Below are 24,388 nucleotides of genomic sequence, written 5' to 3'. Positions count from 1 at the left end.
TCTCGGGAGACGCTATCGCAAGATGGCGTCTGCCAGGCCGCGGGATGCGGAGTGAGCGTGCCCCGGCGGGGGCTCTGCGAGGCCGCTCCTCTCCCCGCCACCGCCGCCGCCGCCGCCACTGCGGCGCCTCCTCCCCGCCTGTCACTGCGCCGCCGCCAAGGCTCTCCGCCTCGCAGGTACCGCCGCCCGCGCGCACGCCCAGATGGCGGCGACAAGTGCCAGGTCGCCGAGGGCTAGCGGGCTCCCGGGTCCGGGTGCGCCCAACAATAACGCGTGAATAACTTTTTCTTGCAGTGGTCCCCGGCGTCCTGGTCTGCAGCCGCCCCGCGCGCCAGCGTCCCCACCACGCCCCTCGGGCACCCGACTCCCTCCGAGGTGTGAGTGCGTCCGGCCGATGCGGTGATCTCTGGCCCCCCTGGGAGGAGCGCGTGGACTGGCGGGCGGCGGCGAGCAGGCGGCGAGCGCCTTTACAATGGCCCTGACCCTGTTCGGTAAGTGCAGCCTCCCCGCGCCGCCGCAGGTGGGCCGCGCCCCGGGCTCGGGGGCGGGGGCCGGGGCGCCGGGGAGGGGGCGCGGCTCCTGGTGGCGGGCCGGGCCGGCAGTGTTGGGGCGCCCGGGTCCCGGGCTTGCTCCCTCGCGCCTTTCCCATTGTTTCCTCTCCAGGCAGGGCCGATGGGCGTGTGCTCCCCTGGCCACTTCTGGGCTGGGAGGCTCTGAGGTTCTGGGTGTTTTGTAAACGCACGACGATTTTCTAAGATGCCAACTTGGGAGCGAAGTTAGCTGGCAGTTTGCGAACCTGCCTTCCCCAAGTCGGTAAATAAAGATCCTGGAAAGTTTATTTTGAACAAGATGTCTGTGCATCCCCAACCTCCCTGGAATTGTCAAATGCATGTGTTGCTTCCTGTTGGATTGTTGGGGGATTTTTGGGGCTCGGTATATTCCGTTGGAAACAAGAATAATTTGTGAGCTTTAATACTGGTTAAAATTGAAAAATGCTGTAACAAATAAGAGCAGACAGAAGAAAGTTGATTACTGGAAGATATCTGTAATCTCAGGAGAATTGTTTTTTGGAGTATTCATTAGGAAAGAAATGTTATTTTTGTTGTGATTGCTGCAACACTATTGTTTCAGTGGTGAAGATTTTTCAGGTGTTTATTTCCATCAGAATCTGCAATGACAATGGGCTGGGAAGAAGGACTGAACAGATACATCATTTCCTTTTACAAAACCGGACTATGGTACTTATGTACCTCACTTAGAACTCAACATGTGAAAATTTAGATGTTTACAAAGTGTTCAGCTTTTCAAAGGAGCAAATACAGTGATGTGTTACTGATAGCTACAGGGACAGTCAGTAAGTTATTCACAATATCAGGTTTCCAGTTAAGTTTTAATTATGTCATTTGATCAGTCACATTAAAAGGGTCACATACCTCAAATGCTTTTTGATGTAAATACCTCAAAGTGAATTGAGCCGCTGCCATCAGAGTTACTTTTATTTAACCATCTTATTTTATAAATTAAACTTAGACCCAGAGAGGTTATTTCCCAAGGTCACATGGCCTTTTTGTGGCAAAATTGAGCCTAGAACACACTTTGCAAGTCTGCAGTTTGGGGTTATGTTTACTGTGCCCAAAAACTCAATACTAGAAGTGACATTTCTTACTTGGTGCTGGTTTTCCATACATACTTTAAAAAATATTTCTTCTTTATCTGAAAAATAATAAAAATCTCACTGTTGTTTTCCAGTACCTTGTACCTTATCTGTATCATTTAATAGAAGCATTTTTCTTAAATGTGGACATTTTTTGGTATGATAGTTAATAATGGAAGGCTGTGCTCATAGTTGGTATTTTCTTTTGAAGAAGCTGTTGTGGCTAATACATAGTTGTAAGATTTCCGGAAGTAGATTTCTCTTTAAATTGTTACTAACTAAATTTATTTTCCTTCCTAAAGAGATATTCTGCATTTTTAAAGTTAGTTTTCAAAAGTAAGATTTACAAGTCAACCACTTGTAGAATATTGACAGATAAATCAGGGAGATAATGTTCTTTAAAAAGGATTCCTAAATTTTGCATCTTTAACTACTGAGGTGGAGTTGGGGAAGGGAAGAGCGTGGAATTAGACCTCTAGAAGAAAGAATGAATGAACTATCTTTAAAATTTTATAGTCCACTTGTGGAAAACAGAATTTAGTTTACAAATTTCAGTTGTTTCAGTGTGAGCATTTCTGTTCAGAGGCTATTATTTAAGTCGTTATAGAGCAGCAGCTGTTTTTCAAAGGGTGGTTGTAGACCACTCATCAGTCATCTGGGATGTCTGTTAAAAATGTAGATTCTTTTGCCCAAAGACCTGAGGGAAGGGGATTTTCAAGGGACTCCTCCTGTGATTCTTAGCACACTCAAGTTTGAGAACTGTTGTATGTATTTGAATGCCTAATTCAAATAGCTTTTTGTATGTATTAGAAGTACCCAAGTGTTAGGAGAAATGGATTTTAGGCTTTGCTACCATTAACCATTTGATCTTAGTAAGAAATACCTCATATTTGGAGAGTAACCACTGTCAGGACCCTATCTTGTATACCTTGGTTGTGTAAGTTAGCTTAGGCTAGCAATAGAGTCTAGTGTTGTTACTTGTTTTGTGTTTTACATTTCCACCCAGGCTTTTTCTTTTTCTTTTTTTTTCTTTCTTTTTTTTTTTTTTTTTTTTGTCTTTTCCGTGACCGGCACTCAGCCAGTGAGTGCACCGGCCATTCCCATATAGGATCCGAACCCGCGGCGGGAGCGTCGCCGCGCACCCAGCGCCACACTCTCCCGAGTGCGCCACGGGCTCGGCCCCACCCAGGCTTTTTATAACTGTAAGGAATGTTCCTTTTATGTGAAGTTAGTGAAAGTTAGCTTAGTTTAAAAAGTGGGAGCCTCTAAAATCACCTAGTGCAATTTTGCATTTATGTATATTTAATTTTTTTTTTTTTGCTTGTTAGGTATACTATTGGAAATCAATCAAATACTCATTAAATTAAGCTGAAGAGTGAAGACTATCTTATCTCTCATCCTCACTTTTGCTGTCTAAAATGATATTTTTAATGCAAATTTGTTTTATTCTGTGATGGAAGAACCAGATCCCAATCTTGTATGATTTTACAGACTCCTTTGGGAGTTGACGGAGATATGTTCTGAGACATGCATCATTAGGTGATTTCATCATTGTGTGAACAACAGAGTACATTTATACAAACCTAGGTGGTCTAGCCTGCTATGCACCTAGGCTATGTGATATAGCCACCATCAAATATGTGGTCTCTTGTTGACCGAAACATTGTTTTGTGGCATGACTGTACTGGGATAAAAGAAAGTCTCAGATCATCTCATTTAGGACTTCTTAGCTGGTATACCTGACAGAATGTCTTGATTGGCCACACCAATACTGCCCCAGTTGGCCGAGCTGGGTGAATAAGCATTCTGCCAGCTCATCTCTTGGCAGGAATTTCTATCATTTATAGCTTAATGAGGCTGTGGTTTATAGCCCAGACCAACCGAAGAGATTGGGAACTCAGATATGATCCTGCTGCGCTGGCTGAACCTTGAATAACGCTCTTCTCTGTCTGGACAGAGTTAGTTCTGGCAGTGCCTCCCCCACTTTTTTTCTTTTTGTTCTTGTTACCATTTAGTCACCATCGTTACTACCATGGAACCCTTCTAATACTGATGATTTCACTGCGATTTCTTACCCTCTTTCCTCAGACCCTTCTGTCACAGACACCTTTTCATTATTTTACTTTATTAGCATCTGTCACTACACTGACATTCCTGCCTGTGGACGTCTTTGTAGAGATTTTTGGAGCAGTTAAATGGCAATGGCATATTCTTTGTGGTGCAGTTAAATTTTCTGATTTCCTGTATGACTGTCCTAAAATTAAAATTTATTTTTAAGAAGACAAGTAGTAAACTGAATATTTGCAGTGTAATTTATTTGGCCAAAAGCAAATTTTATAGGAAGCTCCCACTTGGTTATGCTCTCTGATGACATTTTTATTTTTTAGTTGTTCCAAAGAATATGAGAGGGTTGCCCAGTGGTGAGAGTCCATCTGCCTTTCTTAGAATGTTTCATCTTTTTAACTTTCATTAAAATCACCATTCTTGGGCCAGCCCGAGAATGTGGCTCACTTGGGAGAGCGTGGTGCTGACAACACCATACCGGTCATCTTATTTAAAAAAAAAAAATCACCAGTCTTATTTAAATACTTGTTCATATTTCTTCTCGTACCGGTGTCAAAACTTAATATTTCAGCTTTAAAATTTTTCCTTTAATGTGCAGAAATCTGGTACTATGTAAGAGACAAAAAAAATTACAGTTGTTATAACTCTGATAGTCACCATCTGTGTAGTGTGAAGGAATATTGATAATGCAGTCTTTTGAGTCACATCTGTCCCTGGAGACAGCCATCCAGTAAGCAACCTAATCTTTAAAGATACAAGATAGTGAGATGTGTAATTATAAAAATTTGACATATTTGTCAAGAAAAGAGTTTTTCTTTTAGATCAGTTTTTTCAACCTTTTTTTTAACCCCCCCCAAGACTTCTAGATATTTTTTCCTTATTTTTCCCATGAAAGTTGATATCAGAGATATACTGTATACTGTATATCTGTTTATGAATTGTATGTATATCTGCTTTATGCACAAAAAGTTGTTTTTTTGACCCCTCAAAAGCCACCCCCATTGAGAATACATGTTTTAACTAATTTAAAGCAATCATAAGGTAATTAGGCAGAAATATGCTGCTTGGTCATGTTTTATATGTCATAATAATTCTGAAGGAATGACATTAGTGTAATAAGTAATACATTTTTCATCAGATTGGTTTAACCTAGGAATTACAGTTTACTATCATCTTAAGAGCAGCCATAACAAAGAGAAACTTGCTGAGGCTGGGGAGCGTTTAGCCTTTCTCAGAGTCCCTCTAATAATAATATTGATAATGTCTTTTGATATGGGTAATTGATGTTTTCCCAATCTTACATAAAGTGTCAATAGCAACACCTTTAGGAAAATTTGATTTTTATTATCTGCAATATGTAAACTAAATGAAATCACTGAACTTTCTGTGCAAAACCAATTCAAGACAAGTCCTTGAGCCTGGCCTTCCAACCAAATTACCAGCCATTAGTCATTCTTACATAGAAAATGATTTCTATAATCTTTAATTTTATTTATTAATATAGTTCTACTATCCTTTAAGAAAAATAGGATAGGAAGAAACTAAGAAATAGGATAGTGTGACAATTTTATGTTGAAAAGTCATATTGAATAAAAATATGTCTGACAAAACAAAGTTATAAGTATGCATTCCTGATTTGGTTCCTTATTTTTTAAAAGAATTAATACTTTGTGAACATACTAAAAACTTCTGCATTGTATGCTTTAAAAGGGTGAATTTTATGGTATGTGAATTATATCTCAATAAAGCTGTTATTAATAAAAAAGCCTGAGCTAAAAGGAAAAAAAAAAGGTCAGATTAAATGGAAGGGAAATTAACTTAAACTGTAAAAACTAGAAAATATTATTTTTAAAGAATGATTTCATATGCATATGCAAGAAAGTTTTAGAGCTTTTCACATTTTTAGAATGTTTTTTTCCTTTTGTTCCCCAAAGAACAAAAAACAGAATTAAAAATTGGTAGATAAAAATGCCCGTTTTGAGTGCTTGTTTTAAATTTAGAGAAGTAAGTACTTCTTGGAAGGCGTTAGTGCTGACAATTGAGTAATTTGTGGGAGAAGGGAAGATGAGTCAGGCCAGACCTGCTGCCAGCTTCCTAGCGGAGTGGCATAGGGCCACCTCATTGTTTTTATCCAGCTGTACTGAAAATTGTTCCTTTCTCTTTCCACATTGACTTTTTACCTTTGAATTTCATTGGACTGCATATATTTAATGGTGTATAGCAAAGCAGAAAAAGGATGAAGTCCAAGAAACATCTCCATTGAGATGTTTCTACATTGAATAGATTTTTATGACTAAACTTGACTCTAAACTTGACATTTCAAAAACTGAATGGGTCCTTGAGACTCTTTATAATTCCAGTCCTCAGTCTTTCCTCATTTTCCCATTTCTGCCATTAGCACATATCCTCAGCCTTTTACCTTTTAGCATGTTTTTTTTTTTTTTTTTTTTTGGTCAGCTGGCCAGTAAGGGGCTCTGAACCCTTGACCTTGGTGTTATCAGCACCATGCTCTAACCGAGTGGAATGAGCTAGCCAGCCAGCCCTAGTGTGTTCTCTCTCGTACCTTTTATAAGAACTTTGTCATCGTTTTCCAGCTCCTTAATGGCTGTGTAATTAATTTGGTAGAGATGATTCTAGAATTTGAAGTAGTTTGTGCTAGGTAGACAAACAATAGGTGAGTGGTGTAGATGTCCACTTGAGGGATATGGAAATGTCTGCTTGACCAAAATATTTTCCCCTCAGACCTTCCATGGTAAATGAATTTCACACAATTATATTAAAGTTATAGCAAGATTTTTAGTATGTTGTCTGTGAAGAATAACATGCTAAATATAGATACATATCTTTATATAGAATGAAATAATTTATGGACTGAAGATCTGAAAGTAGTAAGATATAAAACAAGCATTTTGATTGAGAGAGTTACGTTATAACAGAAAATAAACTGGCAAAAGTATTATTTGGAGGCTGGGGCATTACTAAGAAGGGCTTGTAGGAGGTGATGTAGTATGCAAAATAGTCTAAAAAGCACCTTCAGGATTGGGGGAAGGAATGGATGACACCATTAAGGGAGAGAAGAAAGTAGAGCCAAGACTGCCATTTCTTAATTTTGCTGAGGAGTAGCTCGGAGGCTTGGAATGTGTTTGTCTAGTTTGTGGTTTGTTTACTCATCTGTTTGATGAATATTTATTTAGTGCCTAATATATCTCAGGTATATATTAGTTCCTGCCCTTAAGGAATTTTATTTGCCGTGTGTGGCAGACAAAAAGTATAGTATGCCACGTGACAAATGCTACGAAGAAAGATAGAGCAGGGTGAGGGGTGTGAGGCTACCTATGTCTCCAAGTGGTCAGGGAAGGCCTCACAGATTCGGTGAATTTTGAGCAGAGACTTGAAGGAAGTGAGTGATGAGTCATGTGAAATGGGGGAGTTGCCTCATGGAGCAGGATTTGAGACAGGAATGTGCTGGGCAATTTTGAGGAACGGAAAGAAGGAAGGGCCAGTGTGGCTGGAATGAAGTAAGCAAGGGGAAAGTGGTGGGAGATGAGGTCAGAGAGGCAAGCGGGGGATAGAGAAGTATTGGGGTTGCAGATCATCTAGTGCTGTCTGAACCATGGCAAAAACTTTAGATTTTACTCTGAGATGGATGAAGCTCATGGAGGATGATAGCATGTCATGTAGTGGAAAAGGCTTGGATTTTGGAGTAAAAAAGCTACATTTAATCCTTTTCTGCCAAGTGTCAGCTATATGTTAGTCTCAATTTCCTTATACATAAATGGGTTATTAATTCCCTTCTCCCATTTGTATAGAAAAAATGAGATTATGTCCTTAAGATTCGTAGCACAGTGGTTGAAGATATATAGTAGCTAATACGAGAGTACTTCACAAAGTTCATGGAAAGATTTGTATTATCATTTAATTCTATTTTCCACAAACTTATTGAAGTACCCTTGTATTGTCACCAATATTATTGTTATTATAAATATTAACAAAGTTCCAAGTTACCAGCACAGTTTCTCCATTTGTTTTAACAAGTCTGTTGAACCATTTGAAAAAGTGGTTCTGTGATATTTCTGCTTTTGTGTGTGGGTTAATATGTGCCATTGTAGACTTCATCTGAGAATGCTCTGGAGGAGACCTAGTTCAGGGGACTTGTAGAGAAGATCAGATAGTGTGATAGTGATGGCTACTGTGGCACTTACTGTTGCAGTCTGAAAATGAAAAAAAAATATGCCAGCCAACAAGCAATGTTTACCTCTCCTTTCGGAGGTAGTCCAGACTATAATGAGATACAGCCTCTGCCGTCATGGCATTTAAAATATATCAAGGACTATAAGCTCAATGTCTGGCACATAGGAGGTTTGTTGAGTCAGTAAATGAAGGAAGAAAGAATAAACACATAACAATGGACTATCACTCTGCGAATGTGTGTATGTAACCTGTAAAAAACCTTGAATCAATTTAAACATTTGCTTTGTTAAATCTTTTTCCTCCGTTATTACTTTATATTATCCTTGTTTATTATGTTAGGGTCCATAATTGGAAACGTAAACCTGTATTTTAGAAATTGGATAGTTTAACTGTTCACTTTCCTACTTAAAATCCTCCAGTGGTTCCCCATCACCATCAAGATTAAGTCCACATTCCCTAGTTTGCATACAAGACTGTCAAGATAGGACCACTGCTTACCTGTTTGGCCTCATCTCTTCCTGTCTCCCCCTTAGAGGCTCTTCCTCAGCCATACTGCACTATTTGAAGTTTCTAGAAAGAATTTTACTCAGTATGTCTATGGCACTATCATTTTCTTAGCCCTTCTTTACCCTCACTTGCTTCTACACATTTTGCAGAACTCAGCTTGAATAGTCATCTCTTCTATGTAACATTGCTTTGTGAGTTACCCCTCTTCTGCAGCCATAGTGCCCTATATACACATCTCTGCTCTAGCACTTATCACGTAGTGAATAATGGTTAGTTTATATTCTCCTGTCTTCCCCATTAGGGGAAGTGCCCTGATGGTAAAGCTGTGCATTTCTTCTATCTTTAACAACCACCACAGTGTCTGATGCCTACCAGTTTCTCAGTAAATGTTTGAATGAATATTGAATATTATGGAGTCTACTATACTTGTTAAACTGGGGAGTCAATTGTAACACCCAAATCCATATGATATACACCCTCTATTTTCCTTTCATAATTTTTTTTGTTCTTTCTAAAATTTTTATTCAGTAACTGTGCTATTCTATCCTCCCTTGGTTCCATACTGTAATATGGATTCCCCAACTACAGTGTCACAAAGGCTTGAATAAAATGGCAGTGTCTCTGGGAGCAGATTTTTTGAGGTTTAACTGTAGTATTGCTAACCACCAGCAGATGTTTCTAAATTATTTGGCATAATTAGATAACAAATTCTACTTCATTAAACTATTGTTCATTTTCATTTCAATAGTACAAAGGAACTGCACATAAATTAGCTTGGTTTTTTCATGTTTTAGCCTTACAATAGGGAACATAATCAAATTGAATAGGAATTCATTATGAAAATGGCTAACTTAACCTTTGGAGGTCTGAAAATAAAAACAATGTAATCTTTTGTAACAACAAATTTGTGTGCTACATGAACATTCCCATTAGTTTTCATGCTGTTGTTAGAAGAGCAGGTATAAACAACAGTTTAAACATTCATATTTTGAAATGGATGAAAGAAAACTTTTATTTCTACTTTTTGTTAATGCTTCTTGTTCTTCCGGGAAGAATTTGAGGTGATAACAGAAAAATACAATGCAAGAAGATTGAAAACGAGAAGCATGGGAATTCGTTTTTCTCTGTCTTGTATCATTAGTTTTTTGTTCTCACCTGGATCGTTTCCTTCTGATTACAACCATTCTTTGCCTATTGCAAGTGATAAATAAAGCCTTTCGTTAACTTTGGTACCCTCTGAAGCAACATCATGAGTCATTAGTGCCCCTCCCATTACCAGAGATTTATTGAAAGAGCAGTCTGTACGCCCCATTTCCACTTTCTATGTGTCTGCTTATTCTTTAACCCTTGTCTGCTTCATTTCTTCCCAACCACAGTGCCACAGAGCAGTGTTTTATAATAATTAGTTATGAAGTGTTAGTGAATGTCACTCTTCTCCAGTGAAGAGAGAGGTTGACAGAGACTTATTCTGATACTTGTTAAAACAGCAAGAAAGATTTTATTTAAGATGATCATGCTGGCCAGTTAGCTCAGCTGGTTAGAGCACGGTGCTGGATAACACTAAGGTCCAGGGTTTGGTTCCTGTACTGCTCAGTGGCCAAAAAAAAAAAAAAAAAAAGGGTGATGACAATAGATGATTGCGATAGGTGTTGGGACTATTGCAATATGGGAGAGAGTCACAGTGCTCAACTCTAAATACAGCAAGACCAAGTGGGGATTTATAGCATGGAGCAGGTTGGGTGGTGGTGGTGGTGGTGGTGGATAGAAAAGTTATGAAGAGGAGACATCAAGATGGGGAATTTTTGCTAAACTGACCTAACAGGATTCTTGTTGAGGGCAGGCCAGGGTGATCAGATATCAAGAACAGAGGATGAAGAATTTGATTAGATATCAAGAGTGATCAGATATCAAAGGTGGGAGGATTCTCTCTAAACTGACTTGCAGGCTTCTTGCTAAAACTGAGAACCAGAGCCAAGGTCAAGACCCAGTTGAGAGGAAGGCTTAGAGGAGCCTGACTAAAGTTTGGTCAAGGAGAACATCTGCTTACAACCATCACCTTATTTTCTGTTTCTGTTCGACTGGAGATGCTTTATCAATTAATAGCCGGTATCCAGTGGCTTTTTCTCAGTTCTCACATTTGATCTTTTTGCACTGTTTGATATTTTAGATTACCTCTTTCTTCTTGAAACTTTTTTCTCTTGAAAGAAAATTGTTCTCTGTTCCACAGCTACTCCTTTTCTTACCTTTCACTATGCTTCAGTTTCCTGTTTGCTCCCCTTATTGTTAGTGCTTTCAAGAATTGACCTTTCTTTCTCACTTGGGAGTGTGTAGGCTTCAACTGTGTGTACCGTGTGAATGACTCCCAAGTCTCTATCTGCAGCTCTGTCCTTCCATACACTCCAAATCTTAACTGGACTTCCTACAGGCACTTCAGACTCCACATGTTACAGCCCCAAAATCCTTAGTGTTCATTCTTCTGTCCTCTCTTCCCTTGCCTCTGATACCCAGTCAGTTGCCAACTCTTGCAGATTGGACTTTGCAATGGCTTTCATACCTATTTCTCTGTATTTCTAACTCTGTTGCTCTGCCCTTCCTTTCAGTACCTCTTCCCCTTCCTCTGCCAACCATCCAAAGGAATCTCTTCATCTTCTGAATTCTTTATCATTTTATCTGTGAATCTCCTGTGATATATATTACTGTATACTTTTCCTAATAGTTATGTGTTTTATCTTTGTCCTATCTTTTCTGGGCTGATGGTTTCTCTGAGGTAAGATTCATTTCTTGTCATTTCTATATTCCTTATAGTGCTTAAACTTACTGCAGTGCCTCACACATAGTAGGTGCTCAAAAAATGTGTTAAATGAATAAAATAGCTCTTCATCCATAATACTTCTGTAGTTTAACAATTTGGGGTAGAAATATAAAACATTCTTTTTTCTATTACTTTATAATGCTTTAACCAAGTTAGCAATAGTAAACATCTCAAAATTTCTCATATATTGCATTTGTTGCCTACTTTTCTTATTTTCAGTCTCTAAAGGAAGAAATACATATACTGCAATACTGTTGCATGTCAAGAGCAAATACTTGTATATCATTTACTTTGGGATTGGTTGCTTTTGTCAGCTTAGCTTTTTTCAGTTGGATTTATACTGCTTTCTGTTCTGTAAAAATCTCTTCATCCTTCTTTTAATTTTCAAAGCAGAGGAGAAGGAACACTAACCAGTGTCTGTAACACAGGGTTTGTTAATCCAGGTTGGTTTCCATGTGTCTAGTATTGAACTGGAAACAGAAACCTCCTTCTGGAGAAACCTTGCTCAAAGTGAGAAAAATGATAGGTGCTTCTGATTTGATAGCTGTTTTCTGTTCTTTTAGACTTGTCCAGGCTATTAGCAAAGAGATGGTGAAGGGAAGCCTTTCTTTGTTCAAGTCTCCCTTTCACACCTTGGTGTGTTAGCCAAGTTCATAGAACATTTGCAGATTAGTCCTCTACTTAAAAACTGGCATATAAGTGTTTTTAAAGTTGCTGAATAGAAGTCACTAAGCAGTGGACCAAAAAGCTCACACTGATGATTGTTTTTAAGAATATACTGTAATGTATTAAACTGTAACCCCGAAAGAAAGATGAAGTCTGTGGTTTATAGGACATTTCACATATTGCTTATAATATTTCATTTACTTGTGAAAATTTTTTTTATGCAGTTGACTTTGCCACTCCTACAAGTTATTTTTGATGATGTTACCTTTTAGGTCTTTGGATGTCATTTGTTAATAATCTCACATTTAGATCTCAGATTTGGATGTTATAAAGATGCCCATTGTATATGTGTACAGAATATGTAGTTAAAGACGAGAACCATAAAAACACAATTCATGTTTCTTTTTCTTCATAGTAATGTTTAAAAGTTAACCAGAGATTTTAAAGTTATCCTTTGAATGAGGAAGGAGTCTCTGGGCTTCTCAGTTCATTCTTTTAGTTGAAGTCAAAAGGATAAATTATTTCAACAGGACAAGAAAAAGGAACAAGATGGATTAATAATACGACATTAAAAAGGAAGGAGGAAACAGACATTGCTATACAGCAGGGAGACTTGTAGAATAGTTAGAGGCCTGTCATCCTGAATTTTCCAGACAGATGGCTCTGCTGCAATTCTCTGGAGAGCCACAGCCTCTTCTGTGGGTGGGGGTGGGATGGGGTGGCGCAGCAAGTCTGCTCTTCCTAGGTCTTTCCAGACAGAGGAGCTCTTGCTCTCTTTCTTTTAGTATTTCTCTCTCTCACTCTCTCTCTCCCCCCCTTTCCCCCTCTCCCTCTCTCACTCTCTTGTTTTTTTTACCTCTCTCTCTCTCTGTTACACACCTCCCCCTTCCAAGTGTGCCAGTGTCAGGAGGAATGAAGGGAGGGAGCGGTGACTGCACACACATGTTGCAGGACTTGTCTCTTTGGGGTGAGACCCCATTCAGCTCAAGATGCCACCTGAGTTCACTCTTAAATAGCTTTTCTCCTTTTATCTTGTTGTTCAGGTATATTAATTGAACTTAGGGGAAGTAGAGGCATTTGAAAAATTTTAAAACTTTTTAAAAAATAGATTTTAGTTAATTAAAAATTGATAAAAATCTCAACAGAAAATGCCCAACATTTTCAGGTCTTATAATAAGCTGTTTTCCATTATTAGGGGAAGAAGGAAAATTGATGTATGTTAAGTATATTAATATTATGTACTATGTAACAGATCTGTCCCAAAATAGTTTTTGTCATTAGTAAGAGTATATTTAAAATATGCAACTTTAGTATGTTGCTTACTATGTATTTTTAGCTGCCATAATTAAATGGCAAGGTACAGTTTTTAAAAGTTGACATTTATTTATCTTTTATTTTAAAATGTAAACAGTCTTATGATAATTAAACTGCATTTAACTGATAATCCCTAGATTGAGAGATCAAGACTTTATAGTAGGTGGATTTCATCTACTGTTATTGAGAAAATGCAGTCGCTTTTAATAATAAATACCATTGAGCGGAACTTTTTCAAACATGATTTTAAGGCAGACTTAGAAATAATAATATAAACTGTAATGAATGAAATCTACCACTTTAAACCCTCATGTTTTGTATTTCAAATGTTTCCCTAAATTGCAGCCATCTGAAACTTTTTTTTTTTTTTTTTTCCTGACTGGTAAGGGGATTGCAACCCTCGGCACGGTGTTTGCACCACGCTCAGCCAGTGAGCACACCAGCCATCCCTATATAGGATCCGAACCTGAGGCCTCGCCAGCGCTGCACTCTCCCGAGTGAGACACGGGGCCGGCCCCTGAAACTTTTTCCATGTTAGAATAATACATTGTTAAGGCTGAAAACTTGGATGAACTGATATATTTAATTCTATATTTATTATCACTTTACATAGGTCTCTTTTCCAAAGAGCTCAAACCAGTGATGACATTTAATAGGCTTCACATTTTATTTTCCAGTGCCTTATTATAAAAAGATTCACAGCCCCTGAGAAAGCTGCTATAGAATATTATCTATCATATTGTCGCAAGACAACTAAATATATTATGTTAATTATATTGTAAATGATTGCTAATAAAGCACTAAGAAAAAAATCATTAGTGACACTTGCAAAATGATATACTCTGCTAATTTTTTTAAAACAGATGTGGGAGGTTGTAGACAATTAAAAATGCCATAAAATCTTAAACCAACTTAGACTTGGCCAAAAAAATGTTCTTCCCCCAAGTATTTAGTCTTTTTTTTCCCTCCCATAAAGAAAATGTCAAACCATAACACAAATCACAGTTCTCCCAACCGGAGGTAAGCAAAGCAGAAAGCTTCTTTCAAAGTTTTGTATTTGAAAATATGGATCAAAAAGATGAATGCTCTGTAAACCTCCAGGTATTGCTGCATCATTAACCAATGGCAGAATTGGGATTTAGCATCATTTAAGAAGAAAATTGGGGAAGAATCTTCAAGCAGTTATCATTGCTCTGTGATATCATAAGAACGTGATTTGGGATGCCATTGTGTGTTTCTACTTCCGCTCCCCACTCCCACCCCAAAAAAGCGTACCAGGAAAAAGAACCCTGAAGAAAAAAATTATGTAAACCAAGACCACAACTCAGATGTCTACTATTGGCAGACAGGTAACATAGACAACAGGGATGTTGAGGAATTTCCTGATTATAAATATTGGTAATTGATGCACGCAAAGGAAATGAAATCAATATATCAAAAATATATTGATTTTTGGCACTCCCATGTTCATTGCAACACTATTCACTATAGCCAAGAGGTGCAATCACCTAAATGTCCATTGATGGATTAAAAACTGTGATATATATACACAATGGAATATTACTTAGCTGTTAAAAAAATGATATCCTGTCATTTGCAGCAATATGAATGGAACTGGAAACCATCATGTAAAGTGAAGTAAGGCACAGAATGACAAATACCATGTGATATTCATATGTGCAATCTAGAAAAAAAAGTGGTTCTCACAGAAGTAGAGAGTAGGATAATGGTTACAGGGTGAAGGGGAGGAGAGGTGGTGGACTAATGGACACAAAACTATGCTATGTATCCTAAGTGAATCATTGTGCAATATATGAATGTATTAAAATGATACACTGTACCTCACATATATGTACAAATATATGTTGAAATTAAAAATCACTGTGTAGTCCAAAGAAAACACAACTTTGGGCTGGTGGTGAGGCAACTCCAGTCTACTAGTCGGTGACTTTCCAATTGCAAACTCAATGTTGTGGAAATGGAAACCTGATTGACCTGATAGTAGCCTTTGGTTAGGGAACAAGGGAGGACAAGATTATCCTAAAGATGATGCACGAGTTGGGCTAAAGAGGAGAGGGGCAGGGAAGATTTCTGTAATTGAGGTACTGTTAGGTCTGGAGAAGATAGCTGATGATACGTGATATTCTGTACCTTTTGAATAGGGACACATTCTCATTATTAAAGGAGATTCTACCTATTTACCAAACATGCCTTTCACCTACTCTTGTTTGGTATCACTTTTTTTTTTTTTTTGTGGCTGGCCTGTGTGGGGAACCAAACCAACCCTTGACCTTGATATTGCAAGGCTGTACCCTAACCAACTGAGCTAACCAATCAGCCTGGTATCACTTTTTATGGCCCAATTTTACTTACACTGGGACAGTCTCATTATGTCCTGGCATGTTAGTGCTTTTTAGCATGTGAAAATTTTGGAGAGTTTTTTTTGGTCCTGCTCAGTTCAGATCATTATCACTATAATTGACAGTCACACCTCCCTCTCCCTTATCCTGGATAATATAAAACTGACAGTAACCAGGTCTAGGAAGATGAAAAAAGTTATCAAGAATTCTAAATTACAGTAGAACTAACATTCTAGATTTACATTTTTTAGGTTGAAGAATCAAAGACAATTTTTAACAGTTTTATGGAACTGCTACCATCTAAATATTTAGTCTTCATAAAATCATTAAAAAATTGTCTCTAATTCTTTACCCTAAAAAATGAGATAAAAGCAGTTTCTCCTTACTTACCTCTGTAGAATGGTATTATGGAAAAGGGCAATAATTTAATTCGAGTTTCTCTGTACATGGCAGTGCTATGTAAGTCTAGAATGTTAATATTCCTTTTTTTATTATGTGTGAAATAAAACCGTGCTATTTCTAAAATCTAAAGAGAGTCATATGAACATTGTGACTCGGGGGATTTTCTTTCCTATTAGCCTTTTGTTTTTTCATCTTTATGTACAATGTACCTTGACTCAGTCTGTAAACTTTTGCTTGTTAGACATATACACACAGACACACAGTGGATCTACAGATGTATTTATTCATTAGTTCTTCTGTAATTTGGATTCTTGATAACTTTTGGGGATAAGTTTTTATGAAAAACAGAGGCTTGTTTTTTACAAGGTGTACTGTTCTATAATCTTGTTTGTTGTACTACGAAATTAGGAGACTCATTCTCATTTCTCCACTATTAGGTTCTTTGAAAAGTTCCTTTGATATATCAGATGAGATTGGGTGTGTTCAGAGTGGTACGGCCATAGACCTTTGATATATCAGATTCTCAAGCTTTATTGCATAATGTATCTCCTGCCTAATTCGAAGAGAATGTAAGGATCAAATATGGTGGTTTGGCTATGAATATTTCAAGTGCTTTGAAAGCATCTTACTTTAAATCCACAAATGTTGTTCTAATTACAGTTACTGATATTTTGACCTTGGGAAATTAACCATTTGATTTAAATTAAAGTAATATTTTGATTATTGGGAATATTGTATCAAACATTTATAATGATTTACTGTACTGAATGGAATGAAAACATTTCCTAGTGAATCCACAAGATGGCACTTGCCAACCTATTTCTTCTATTTTTCCTTGGTTTAAGGAAATTCAGCCAAATTTAAGAAGGAACATCTAAATGTTTGTGTATTTAAAATGCTGTAGTTTAGATTTCTAGAAGCTTGGGTTGGAACCCTTAAAATTGATGAGCTTCAATTTAACATTTTGAAAAGTGTTCATTTCTAGTATAGAAGCCAAGATCCCTTGCTGATGTTCTTAAGGTTATTTTGAAAACATACTGGGATCTGTATAATACAAAGGCATGCTTCCATTCACTCCATTTGCCTTTTAAAAGAATGTGTGTGATTTATGAGACATGTAGTATGTATGCCTAGTTTTTAGACATCTTAAAATATTGATATTTATGAGGACCCTGGCCATTAGTAATTGTTCTAAATTAATTGTGTTATTTTCTCTTTTAAAAACAAGAAGGTGTAGTTGGAATATAGTTTGGAATTTCTAATTATGAATCAGATTTTGGCAAGTGGAACAATAATGAAGGACAACAGGAGTCTACCCAATCATAATGTGAATTACACTAGGTTTACTTTTTTCCCCTCTATATTTAACATTAAATTAATACTGTTTTACATATTTATGTTTACATTAACACTATCAGGGAGGGAATGATGTTGAAAGTATATCAAGGTTGGTAGGGCAGTTTTATACTGTCTATTGCTTTGTGAAATCCTGTCAATTTCAGTAGAAGGACTAAGACAAGAAAGTATATCTGGCAAAATTTACAGCAAATTAAGTTTAGGTCTGTAGCATTGTGATTTTTCTCAGCCTCATAAGAGTGGTCAAGCAATAGAATCAAAGACATCATGGAATAAGAGCAGTAAAAGGAACTTTTTGTTGAAAATAAGTCAGACTTGCAAAAATTTAAATCTAAACTTATAACTAAATATTTTAGAGGGTTGTGAAAGTACTCATTTTTTCACCATTCTTATGAAGGTTTGTGAAGAAAGAATCTTTTATATACGAGGACAGAATCATTAAAGATTTTTTTTTTTAGAACGCTTACTGTATTACTGGCTGCTAAGTTTGCATAATAAATGTGTTCTGTGGGTAGTCTGCACATTGAAACTATTCCTTTGTTAGCTAGCTTACCCTTTCTGATATCAACGGTTTAGGGCTCAGTTTTAGGTTACCATCATTTACATCAGACTACTTTGCACAAGATCTCTTTTTAAAAGCTTGTGAAACACAATCTCTTTAAAGTTCAGTAATTTTCATTGAACTTATACAAACTTTGAATTTAAGCTAAATTAATTTCTTAACTAAGGAACTTCTTCAGAAACATTGGTTAGAGAAATGTAATCTGGGAGCAGATGTAAGGGATGCACGCACAGCATGCAGAGCTGATTCATCCACTGGCATCTTTGAATATGCGATCTTAAGATTTTATTTTTAAAGTGCTTTGATTATTTTTCAATTGATAAAATTAAGATTTTGCTTTTAAATGAATCCATTTTTAGTTTTTTTCCCCAGAATTAAATTCTAAGAAACTTCTGAAAAAGGAAAAAAATCTTCTCCCCTCAAGCAATAGAAATTGCTTGTCTTTTTTCTCTGTATTTAGATTTATAGTCCACATTTGAGACCGAGTGAAAATTAAATGGCTCAAACTGAAATTTGTTTTTTGTGGGTCTTTTCTCTCTTCTCTTGTGAAAATCTAGACATACATGCAATTGTCAAGGAAAGGATTTGATTTGTCTTTTCAGTTGGCTGATCAGCTGACTTGGTTTTTTCTGAATGATTGAGTTCTTGAGTTTGATTCTATACTCAGACACATTTTACTCATTTCTTCTTCTAATCTCTAACTGTTGTCATGTTAGAATTTGTGTGTGGGACCTCCCTGAGCTTTTTAGGCCCATGACAAGCCATATTTGAGATAATTATTTCATCCTCCTCACACTTGGCCCAGTAGAACTACTGATGTTATATTAAGAACAGTGGAACTGTAAGAAGTTATATTTATTTATTCCTCAAGGATTTATAAAATTTTTAAAAGTGTAACACAGATACAGAAAAATACATTATACATAAGTGTATTTAAGTAAAATATACAAATATGTTTTTAAAAAAGGAAAATACAGAAATCATAAGCTCAGTGAATTTTTTCAAAATGAACACACCTGTGTAAGGACTACTCAAGTCAAGAAATAGAGCATTATTACCAGGATCCTAAATAGTCTCCCTAGAAACCTCCCTATCATTACCCACTCTTGCCTTCCCAAAGTTTATCACTATCCTGACATCTAACACTATGTATTAGCTTTGCCTGTATATGTATGGGTTTTTTAATGTCTTTTTTTTTTTTTTTTTTTTTTTTTGCTCTTTGGTGGTGATGATGAAGTGTTTTTTAATACTAGAGTCTTTATTAGGCTCCAATTTAACCAGGTAAAATGCTTCTGAATCTCATGGGGTGGGGGGGACTATATATATATATGAGGGAATACCGTATTTTTAAAATATATTTTTAATTTTAAATTTAAAAAATGAACATGGTATTTCCTGGTATATAACTGTCTATTTTTAGCTGCTGAAAAATATCAGTAACAGGTGGAGGATGTGCTGTTGCTTACAAAAAAAGCAACATACTGCAGCCTAACCTTAAATTTATTTTTATGCTTGCCTCTGAAGGCAGAGGAGAGTAAATGGATGGGGTTAGGGATTGCTGGGGGACATTTCTGGGTCACAAACTGATATAACTATAGTGTGGAGTTTGTTTGAACTAAATGTCATATGTTACAAGTTAGTGTGAATTTGATATTCTACTCCATAATTTGTTCATTTTAAATACAATGTTTCATATCATCAGAAAGAATATTTTCTATTACTTTCCCAAGTTAGTGGACAAAATGCCAATGAATTGAGCTGTCACTTGTGGATAAGTGCATTGAATTGAAGAATATTCAGACCCATATAAATCTGTTAACACAAATAGGATTTTTTTTTTTTTTTTTTTACTTTGTGAGATATTGCTATGGTTTGAATGTTTGTCCCCTCCAAAGCTCTTGTTGGAACTTAATCCCCAGTATGGTATTTGAAAGGTGGGGCCTTTAAGAGGTGATTGGTTCTTGAGGACTGTGCCTCATAAATGGATTAATCCATGAATGGATTGATGGGTTAATGGTTTAATGGGTTATCAGGGTATAGACTGGAGGCTTTATAAAGAGAGAAAGGAAGCATGTGGAAATGTGCTCTTGCTCAGCCCTTGCCATGTGATACCCTGCCTGGCCTTGGAACTCTACCAAGAGTTCCCACCAGGAAGAGGGCCATCACCAGTTGCAACCCCTTAACTTTGCACTTCTCAGCTTCCACAACTGTAAGAAATAAATTTCATTTTCTTTACATGTTATCCAGTTTCAGGTATTATGTTATAAGCAACAAAAAAACTGATTAATACAGCTATGTTCAAGCATCGTCAGTAGGGATGCTGAATACCTTGGACAGTGTTTTCGTGCTTCACCTAGTGGGAGTTCCAGTAGGTATGTCATTTGCTGAGAAGTTAAATTGCTTTGTCATATGGAAAACTGAGAGTCATTTATTCACAAGTTAGTATCTTTTACCATCTCAAAACATATTTGTTAAAGGATGTTTTCAGTGACAAAAGGTAATGGTTCTGTGACTGATACAGTGACCTCTAGGGTGCTTAATGGCCTTAATGTTGACAACTTTCCCATAATTTTACCTGTCTTCTTTTTAGTCCAAGCCCATGCATTTTCTAGTTGATCGCATGTCTCCTGGTTTATCCTCAAGCACTTTACAGAATGCTGTATGTACATAGATATGAGGGTACTTCAGAAAGTTTGTGGAAAAACAGAATTGAAAGATAATACAAATCTTTGCATGAACTTTTTGCAGTACCCTATTGTTATAAATGTACAAAGACCTAATTGTTGTGATTCATTTATCCAATTTGAAATTGAGAGCCAGGTTAGCTTTCTCAATTAGTTGGTTAAATAGATCTTTGAGATATTAACATATTAATTGATGATGGTACCTTTCTCTAATTTGGTTTCCTCTTTTTTGCCAGAAGTAGGTTATACTATATCCACAGCACAGCATTTGACCAAATTTTACATTTGGGGTAGTTCTCAAACTGACCTGTATGGAAACTTTAAGCAGTTTTTAAATTTGCAAATTAGCTTGAGCTTCCTTATTGTTCCTAGCTAAGACATATTTTCTGATTGGTTGCAAAATATCATTGGGGTTTTTCCTTCAAAATTACATGATTACAAATCAGTGGAAGAGTGATAATTTCATTGCAGTTTCTACTCAGGTGTTTCTTTTTTTATTTTTATTTTTTTAAATTTTGATTTATTTTTATTTTGGTGACTGGCCAGTACTGGGATCGAACCTTGGACCTTGGTGTTATTAGCACCACACTCTAACCATCTGAGTTAATATTCAGGTATTAGATGGGAAATATCAAGGTTTAGGTTCACTTGCAAGTTCACAACAGTCTACCCATTTGAAAAATTTCATCTTATGCTTTTTAGATGACTACTGCTAATTATTGTGGACTCATTAATGTGGTTGAGGAAAAACATAGCATCCTTATCACCATTAGGAAATCAGCCATCCCTCACCCGAATTCTTTTTTTAAAATCATTTGTACTTCCAATTGTACTTTAAGCTTAATTCTTCAAACTTTTTGTTTTTAACCAAGGAAGTGTGCTCTGACTTGAGAACAGTTTTTTAAAAAACTCATAATTTTAAAAAGTCAAATAAAGACCATAAAATTTCACAAGTAAAAACAGGACTCTTGAGTATTTTGTTATGGGAGGAAGCTCACAATGGCAGAGAATTGGAACTAAATATAGTGTTTATAAACTAAATACTTGATCAAATGCAATTGTAGCAGGAAATGGAATTGATATATAGGAGTTTGTGATTTTTTTGTTTTTTTTAGTTTTCAAGTAAACAAGCAAAAAAAAAAAAATAAACCAAACACTGGTTTGTAGAGTGAAAACTTTTTTTTCTTTCAAATCTTACTGTTGGGTCCTTCACCCTTCTTGGTGAACTCGAGATAGCAGAGGTTGTGTCAGTCACTGTTACTGGCCTCTCTTTCTCAAAGCCTTAGTTTTCATTGTTCACATAGACTTGACATTAAGAGTAATATCCTAATAACAAAAATGCCAGAGGTTCCAATTATTTTTTGTACAGAAGCATTTCTACTCTTAGGGTTTTTACAACCTCCCTTTATCACATGGAAAAGCAAGAGTCAGATGGTGAGTACAAAAATTCTAAAATTATAAATCTTGGAATAATAAGTTGCTCTAAAAAAGATGTGCCATTTTAATTCTGTGTATATCCTAAATATTGCTTTGTACTCCTTGGGTTACAGGTAACCAGAGCTTGTCAATAGACAGGTTTCCTGGGTTGGCTGTAGAGAAAAGAGAATATAAGACTGAGATTCTGGCTTGAGTAATGTTAATAAGTTGATCTTTCCTTTTTTAAGAATAAATACTTAGTTTATAATCCAGAAAACCTTCTGTTCCTAATGAGAATTTCATCAAATGAAATAATTATTTTGTGTAAAAGTATCAAGAACAAATTATTATGGTTGATAATGTACCTCTCATTTTCCTATCTTGTTTACAAAGTGCTTTCTCTTTCATGGTAATTCCACTGAATCCTATGTAAAATATGTTGGGTATTCATAACATTTGGTAAATGGTGAAGCCTATACTTGAAGTCTGCTCTTCCTCTGGTATCCATTAGCAACTCTATTGTCGCATTTTCTTGCATTGCACTATGATTATTTAATGTCTTTCTTCAACCCTAAACTGTGGAATTCTCAAGTACTACTCATATTTGTTTCTGTATAATTTAGCCCTAGGTCTTATCCATAGTTGGTACTTAATACATGTTTGATGGGTGGATGAATGAATGAGATTTTATCTGATTGGTGGTGATCTAGAGTTTTTTCTCTTGACTTACTAAAGATTTGGCTATTGTTTTGATTTCCAGAGTATTTTGAAAACATTTTATTATTGTTTGGTCAGTCTGGAAGGATAAGGGATAGCATGCTGATAATAGTTTAAAATGATTATATCATGGGCCGAGCCCGTGGCGCACTCGGGAGAGTGCGGCACTGGGAGCGCAGTAACGCTCCCACCGTGGGTTCGGATCCTATATAGGAATAGCCGGTGCACTCACTGGCTGAGTGCCGGTCACGAAAAAGACAAAAAAAAAAAAAAAAAAAAAAAAAGATTATATCATTAATTACATTTCACACTACCAAAATTTATTAAAGATATATTTGAAATCTGTAGTCTTTATTGCATTTTGACAAATGCAAGTACAAAAATAACCAGAAATAATAATAAACTAGATCTTATTAGAGATGCACATGAGCCTGGAATTAGTACCTTACAAAATGGATATGCTTCTTAATGTGCTGCAGTGGGAAGTATGAATCATCACCTGAGTAGCAGGCTTCCAAAAATGTTTAATGTGAACTGGGGCTGGCTTTACGGGCGTGTGACCTGTGCAGTCACTCATGGCTCCTCTCTCAGAAGGACCTCATTCTTAGTTTAATGCTCTGCTGCTACCATCTTGAAATTCTTAATTTATGAAAAAGGGTCTTACGAACTATGTAGCAGGCCCTGATCTGAATCACAGGGAAATAATAACAGAAATACAAGATGTATACATTCTACAAGACAGCTGGTCCAGATTTTTAAGAAATGTCATCATGAAAGATTTTATTAAAAGATAAAGGAGCAGGAAGTGTTCTAGGTTAAAGAACACTAAGACATTGCAACCAAAATCAGTGCATCAACCTTGATTGGATTCTGGATCAAAACATAAAAGGACATTTTCACATAATTGAGAATATCTGATGATATGTTTAAACTTGAATGTACATATTGTCAGGGTCCTTTTTACCCAATATTAATTTTTGAGTTTCTTTTTTGAGCAGTTCTAACTATTTGTAAGGATTGACATTTCATTACTTTCATTCTGTCCTAGAGGTCTTACAAAGGACTAAGGAAAATTTTACTTTTTTTTTAATAGAACAAAAATCATTATATCTTGCAGTTACCCTTTATAAATCTAAGCTACATTAAGGGATTTTAGTGATCTTATGTTTTCTGTATCTTGAAACAGTTTGCCACTCCATCATCCTAGGAATTATTTGATCATTACTTACCAGTTATTCCAAATCATGCTAAAAGAAAAAAAGACTAAAATAATAAGAAAACAGAAGAATGCTGCAGTTGTGAAATACATGATCACTGTTGTATCATCCATCAGTTTTCTTATTGTGGTGCCCAAAGTATTACATCATCTTCCAGAAGGTATAAAAGAAACCTGGAGACACTCTTTGTTGTTTTGTTAAGTTTTCATTGAACACACTTCATTGAACACAATTAGAACTTTAGAGTTGTTTTCAGCCCATAATGGCAAAGAGAAATAATCTGACAGAGGAAGACTTCAGAATTTTTAGATAACTCAGAAGATGAACAGGTAATAGCACTCTGGACTCTGATGATGGTTAAATTGATCATGTAGAAGGAATCTGAGTATAAATTATTAGTTGATGATGGGTCTAGGGTTGACAAGCTGGCCTAAAGATTTATTGGGAAAAGCCAGGCCCACTTATT

General features: G+C 36.5%; 1 protein-coding gene across 1 annotated transcript in view; it reads left to right on the top strand.

The window, feature by feature from the left end:
- Nucleotides 1–432: 432 nt before the first annotated feature.
- CHN1 (chimerin 1) overlaps nucleotides 433–24,388 on the top strand; it is a 179,700-nt gene continuing 155,744 nt past the window's right edge. The window contains exon 1 of the mRNA XM_063095144.1: nucleotides 433–491. Coding sequence (XP_062951214.1) covers nucleotides 473–491 — 19 coding nt within the window. The 5' untranslated portion in view covers nucleotides 433–472. The remainder of the gene's footprint in view (nucleotides 492–24,388) is intronic.

This window comes from Cynocephalus volans, chromosome 1, assembly GCF_027409185.1.
Source record: "Cynocephalus volans isolate mCynVol1 chromosome 1, mCynVol1.pri, whole genome shotgun sequence".
Classification (NCBI taxonomy): domain Eukaryota; kingdom Metazoa; phylum Chordata; class Mammalia; order Dermoptera; family Cynocephalidae; genus Cynocephalus; species Cynocephalus volans.
The sequence above is the reverse complement of the archived record's forward strand: the minus strand, read 5'-3'. Positions and strand labels throughout refer to the sequence as shown.